Source organism: Chiloscyllium plagiosum, chromosome 13 (assembly GCF_004010195.1).
Source record: "Chiloscyllium plagiosum isolate BGI_BamShark_2017 chromosome 13, ASM401019v2, whole genome shotgun sequence".
In the NCBI taxonomy this organism is placed as follows: domain Eukaryota; kingdom Metazoa; phylum Chordata; class Chondrichthyes; order Orectolobiformes; family Hemiscylliidae; genus Chiloscyllium; species Chiloscyllium plagiosum.
Genome location: NC_057722.1, coordinates 80,258,841 through 80,265,305, shown reverse-complemented (window position 1 = coordinate 80,265,305; position 6,465 = coordinate 80,258,841). Strand labels below are relative to the sequence as shown.

The 6,465-nt window shown below is 43.1% G+C and overlaps 1 protein-coding gene across 1 annotated transcript in view; it reads right to left on the bottom strand.

Moving 5' to 3' along the window:
* Nucleotides 1-6,465, bottom strand: part of LOC122555673 — a 56,226-nt gene that overhangs the window by 896 nt on the left and 48,865 nt on the right. The window contains exons 9-10 of the mRNA XM_043701669.1: nt 4,696-4,802; nt 3,768-3,915 (exon numbers count right to left, since the gene is read on the bottom strand). Of these exons, the coding sequence (XP_043557604.1) occupies nt 3,768-3,915; nt 4,696-4,802 (255 nt within the window). The remainder of the gene's footprint in view (nt 1-3,767; nt 3,916-4,695; nt 4,803-6,465) is intronic.

Genomic DNA, 6,465 nt, shown 5'->3' with positions numbered 1-6,465 from the left:
GAGGTTTACAAAATTATGAGGGGCATGGATAGGATAAATTGGCAAAGTCTTTTCCCTGGGGTCGGAGAGTCCAGAACTAGAGGGCATAGGTTTAGGGTGAGAGGGGAAAGATATAAAAGAGACCGAAGGGGCAACCTTTCCACGCAGAGTGTGGTACGTGTATGGAATGAGCTGCCAAGGGATGTGGTGGAGGCTGGTACAATTGCAACATTTAAGAGGCAATTGGATGGGTATATGAATAGGAAGGGTTTGGAGGGATATGGGCCGGGTGCTGGCAAGTGGGACAAGATTGGGTTGGGATATCTGGTCTGCATGGACGGGTTGGACCAAAGGGTCTGTTTCCGTGCTGTACATCTCTATGACTCTATGACAAGGGCAGCAAATACCACCTGCAAGTTCACCTCCAAGCCACTCACCACCCTGACTTGGAATTATATCATAATTCCTTCAGTGTCGCTGGATTCAAATCCCTTCCTAATGACATTGTGGGTAAACCCACAACAGGTGGACTGCAGCAGCTCACTCTCACCTTCTCAAGGGCCAACTAGGGATGGGCAATAAATGCTGGGCCCAGCCAGTGACACCCACATCCTAAAAGTGAATTTAAAAAATGTAATTGTATGACTTTAAATATTTGCATGACAAAACAATAATGTTAAATGCTTGTTCTCATTCTGATATAACTGAACTGTTGCCTCATTTTACCAGTAGATGTCAGCAGCATACTGGGGAAGGTTAGCCAAATCTTAGTGAACGATGAAGCAGGTTCAAATGGCCATACAGCCTATTCCTGCTTCTATTCCCTATATTCTCATGTCAATATAGGTACCTCCACAATGGATTGGTGGTCTGGAAAGGCCCAATGGAATACTGCAATGCTAGGAGACAATGCTGGTACAGAACAGATGGTTGACTGTCCCTATAGCTTTGCAGAGACCGGATAGTGTACCATAATCCAGACTGCCACCTTGCTACCTCTTGCTGTCTTCGAGGAGAAAGTGAGGTCTGCAGATGCTGGAGATCAAAGTTGAAACTTTATTGCTGGAACTGCACAACAGGTCAGGCAGCATCCAGGGAACAGGAGATTCGACGTTTCGGGCGACATTCCTGAAGAAGGGCCTGTGCCCGAAACGTCGAATCTCCTGTTCCCTGGATGCTGCCTGACCTGCTGTGCTGTTCCAGCAATAAAGTTTCAATCTCTTGCTGTCTCCAAGAAGCTGACAATTGCCCGGTTAGTACTTGCTACAGTCCATGAATTCCATACCTTCTGCAGCATAGAAAACCCATCTCCTCTTGCTGCACTGCATCACGCCTTTCACTGATGATGCTTACTGTTTGAATTGAAATGCATTTGTGTACAAATGTCCTTCTTGATCTGCTATTATCATGAGACCTCTACCTTGAGGCACATGCACTTCAGGTCACCATCTCAGCCAGCCCATTCTGACCAGACTGCTGCCATGTGAACACAGACCATGGTGTCAGAAGTGAAGCTGATATTGAGTGTGGAAGAACTGTGAAAAAAATTCACTGTTTCTGTCAGCAATGTTCAGTGACAGCTGTATCAGCAATCGAAATAATCTTAAGAAAACACAAAGAAATACACCACACCAGAAACAGCAGGCAAGAGAAAATGGCTGCAGTTTTTCCTCTCCCAGTCTCAGTTAGAATGGAAGGTAGTCTGGAACAAAACTAGCTACTTCTCTACAGACAGCGGCAAAATTACAAAATAGAAACACAGCTGTTCAACATACCAGAGCAGTTATATGTCATTACTTTTATATTCTGTTCCCTTTGAAATAAAAGCCAACATCCCATTTGCCTTCCCTGCTCCCCACTGAAACTTTGAAGTGAGCTTTTTGTGATTTGTGGAAGAGGATTCTCAAAACCTGATGTTCTATAGCTTTCTGTAAGCTTTCTCTGTCCACATAACATTCAGCATCTACCAAAATGCAGAACTGGAAATTTTCCAACATTATATTCCATCTGTCAAATTTTTGCCCACTCTCTTAACCTGTCTATATCCTTCTGCAGACTCTTTGTGTCATCCTCACCACTTGCCTTCCCACCTATTTCTGTGTCATCACAAACTTGGTTATGGTACATTCATCATCCAAGTCATTCATATGTTTTTAGATTAGATTAGATTAGATTAGATTACAGTGTGGAAACAGGCCCTTCGGCCCAACAAGTCCACACCGACCCGCCGAAGCGCAACCCACCCATAAATTTACCCCTTACCTAACACTACGGGCAATTTAGTATGGCCAATTCACTTGACCCTGCACATCGTTGGACTGTGGGAGGAAACCGGAGCACCCGGAGGAAACCCACGCAGACACGGGGAGAACGTGCAAACTCCACACAGTCAGTCACCTGAGGCGGGAATTGAACCCGGGTCTCTGGCGCTGTGAGGCAGCAGTGCTAACCACTGTGCCACCATGCCGCCCATTGTATTGTAAGTAACTGTATTGTATGTATTGTAAGTAACTGTTTTCCAGCACATATCCCTGTGGTTTTTTTACTAGTTACAGATCACCACCCTGAAAATGTCCCCCTAATCTCAACTCTCTGTCTTCTATTAGTTAGCCAATTCTCTATCTCTGCTAATGTACTGCCTCCAATACCATGGGCTCTTGAATTAGAGTGGATTCTGCCTGGATTCTCCTGCTCCTCGGATGCTGTCTGAAATGCTGTGCTTTTCCAGCACCACTCTAATCCAGAATCTGGTTTCCAGCATCTGAAGTCATTGTTTTTACCATCTTATCTTATTAAGTTGTCTAATGTGTGGAACCTTATCAGATGCCTTCTGAAATCCAGATATATGGCATCAACTGGTTCCTCTTTATCTATCCTATTTGCCCCTTCTCAAAGAATTCTAATAAATGTATCAGGCCTGATTTCTCCTTCAAGCAGCCATGCTGACTCTCATAGAGTCTCTACCATGTGGAAACAGGCCATTTAACCCAACAAGTTCACACCAACCCTCCAAACAGTATCCTATCCACACCCATTCCCCTACCCTATTACTTTACATTTCCCTCTGACTAATGCATCCAGCCTACACATCCCTGAACACTATGGGCAATTTAGCATGGCCAATCCACCCTAACCTGCACATCTTTGGATTGTGGGAGGAAACCCACACAGACACGGGGAGAATGAGCAAACTCCACACAGACATTCACCCGAGGCTGGAATCGAACCAGGTCGCTGGCACTGTGAGTCAACGGCGCCATCCGCTGAGCCATTGTGGCACCCTGTTTGATTATATTATGTATTTCTAAATGCTCTGTTATTACATCCTTTATAGTAGACTCTAACATTTTCCCAATAACAGATGTCAAACTAACTGACCTTTAGTTATCTGTTTTTTGTCTCCCTCCCTTTTTGAATAAAAGTGTTACATTGGTAATTTTCCAAACCTCCGGGACTTTTCCAGAGTCCACAGATTCCTGGAAGATTACTCCTAGTGCATCAACTATCTCTGTACTTTTTCCTTTAATAGGAAATGTGTTGCTGGAAAAGCGCAGCAGGTCAGGCAGCATCCAGGGAACAGGAGAATCGGCGTTTCGGGCATTAGCCCTTCTTCCTGAAGAAGGGCTAATGCCCGAAATGTCGATTCTCCTGTTCACTGGATGCTGCCTGACCTGCTGCGCTTTTCCAGCAACACATTTCCATCTCTGATCTCCAGCATCTGCAGACCTCACTTTCTCCTTTTTCCTTTAATACCCTGGCATGTATCTGATAAGGTCCAGGGGACTTACTGTTCTTTAGCCCCATCATTTTATCTAGCACTTTTTCTCTATGAGGAAAAGCAGGAGATTGGCACGAGGTAATGATGCTGATGTGATGATCTGGTGCAGACACAATAGGCCAGATGGCCTCCTTCTGCACCATAACATTGCAGTGATTCTGAAGCCAACAATAAAAATAGGCGCTACAGGAACAACCCACAGCAGGGAAGGAACATCAACAAAATGAACAGCCAAGAAAAACAACAGGTACGTGTATCATTAAGAGACATACACGATTTAAGGACTAGGTGGACAATGCATACGCAGAGTAATGAGTTGCTAATGCTTGAGAACAGTCTTGTTTATGTGGAGTAACATGGATAATTAATAAGCACAAAGAGTGGTGTAGGTTTGGAACACTGTCTTCCACATATAGCAGTGGATCCTGGATTTGTTGTTAATTTTTAATCTGAGACAGTTACATTTTTTTGTTAAGCAGAGCAACTCAGGGATATGGGCCAAAGGCGTAGACATGGAGTTAGGCCACAGATCAGCCATTACCTCATTGAATGGTGGAACAGGCTCAAGGGCTGAACAGCCTCCTCCTGTTCCTATCTAATTCAAAATGTACACGATCAGTGCATGGAAGGTTTTGTTTTATAAAAAGGGAGATGTATCGAAATGCAACCATATCCAAATGCCCTTCTTGATCTGCCATAGCCATCTGACTTCTACCATATGCAGACACGGTCAATTTGGAGATCCCACCTTGACCAGATGGGTTAACACAATACACTCATGTCCTGAAACCAAAGCTCCTCTACATGACTGTCCCCATTTCTAATGCACTAATGCTACTTTAACCTTCTATTCTTAAGCTCAGGAACTCTGGAACGAAGCATGATTGGAATATTACATTTTCGGTGGTTTTCCGCAGCTGTTACATGCTGTTCTTTACCTTCTTTCTTTTACTTTTCTTCACCTTTTTGGAGCTTTTCAGAATATTGCTAAAAGTATCATCATTCATTTGGGCTGTCACTTTGATACTTAAACTCTGCAGCTTTGCTGAAAAGGAAAGAAAAATCCCACATCATTCTCCCAAAAGCAGGACTGTTGTTGCACTGTTATTATTAACTGGAGATGAGGCTTATCTTGTATTGCGAGCTGTTGCCATGTCATCGTGTGAAATTGCAGTAGAACCCCAGTGTGAACTGCTAACATATCCAAACTGTAGACACATCAAACAGTCACATTGTAGTCACACATCAACTGTTTTAGCCACAGTTCATACAGAATGAGACTGTTTGGCCCACTGTAAAGGTGCTGACTCTTTGTAGGAGCAATAGCATTTGTTTCATGCCTTTGTTCTTTCATCAAAGCACTATGAATGCTCCCTTTCAAATTTATATGCTTATGAAAGTAAAAATTGCAATTCCTTCCACTATCTTTTCTGGAAATGTACATCATAAACACTGTGTGGTATATTATTAAATGCTTACTTTATAAGATAGCATCTAACTTCACTCACAGGTATTTTATGTCAATTATCTTGAATCTATGATCTCTGGTTTTATGATCTTCCTGGCAATAGAAGCAGTTCCTTGTTGTCTATTCTATTAAAAATTCTAGTTCTTAAACATCTCTGTTAAATTGTCCTTTTTTCTATGGCAGAGGCAAGGTTGGGGGTAGGAGGTGCTGAACAAATGGGAGTGGAGAGTTCATGGAGGTTTAAGGGGCACGGGTGAGGGTTGTGAGTGGGTGACAGCTACAGAGTCTAATAGCCTTCCATTCAAATGGCTTAAACTCTGAGAGAAGTAAGGTGCGTCCTCTGGCAGCATCCAATTACATCCAGAAGCAAAAACAGAAATTGCTGGAAAAGCTCAACAGACTTGGCAGCATCTGTGGAGAGAAATCAGAGTTAACATTTCATGATGAGCAACCTTTCCTCAGAACTGCCTCCAGAGGCAATGGGATTGATACCAACCCTCGCATGACTCACTGGAACATGAACGAGCAGCCTGGGATTGTTTAAAAAGAAACCAGTCTTCTGGACCTGGACGTTTTTCGACTGAAATTTGTCACTTCCATGAAAATCTAGTTTAAAAAAATTTAAATAGCCTCACTTCACTCTTCTCCTCTCTTTTTTGTTTTACCCACACAGAGGCTGGAACATAAAAAGTGGCATCATACATTCTTTCATTGTTGTGCAGCAAGTAACTATAGGTGAAAGTGAGGACTGCAGATACTAGAGCTCAGAGTCGAGAGTGTGGTGCTGGAAAAGCACAGCAGATCAGGCAGCATCTGAGGAGCAGGAGAATCGACAAATGATTAATTCCTGGTGAAGGGTTTATGCCTGAAATGTCGATTCTCCTGATCCTCAGATGCTGCCTGACCTGCTGTGCTTTTCGAGCACCACACTCTCGATGACAACTGACATCATGCAATTATCATGTATTAGTTCATGTGTTAGTGTGCTAGTGTGTCTTAGTATGTTGGTGTATTAGTGTGTCTGTTAGTGTGTCGTACATGTTAGTGTGTTAGTGTGTGTTAGTGTGTTTGTGTGTTAAAGTGTGTTAGTGTGTGTGTTAGTGTGTTAATGTGTGTGCTAGTGTGTGTTGGTATGTGTGTGTTAGTGTGTGTATTAGTGTATTAATGTGTGTTTTTGTGTTATAGTGTGTTAGTGTGTGTGTTAGTGTGCTAATGTGTGTGCTAGTGTGTGTTCGTTAGT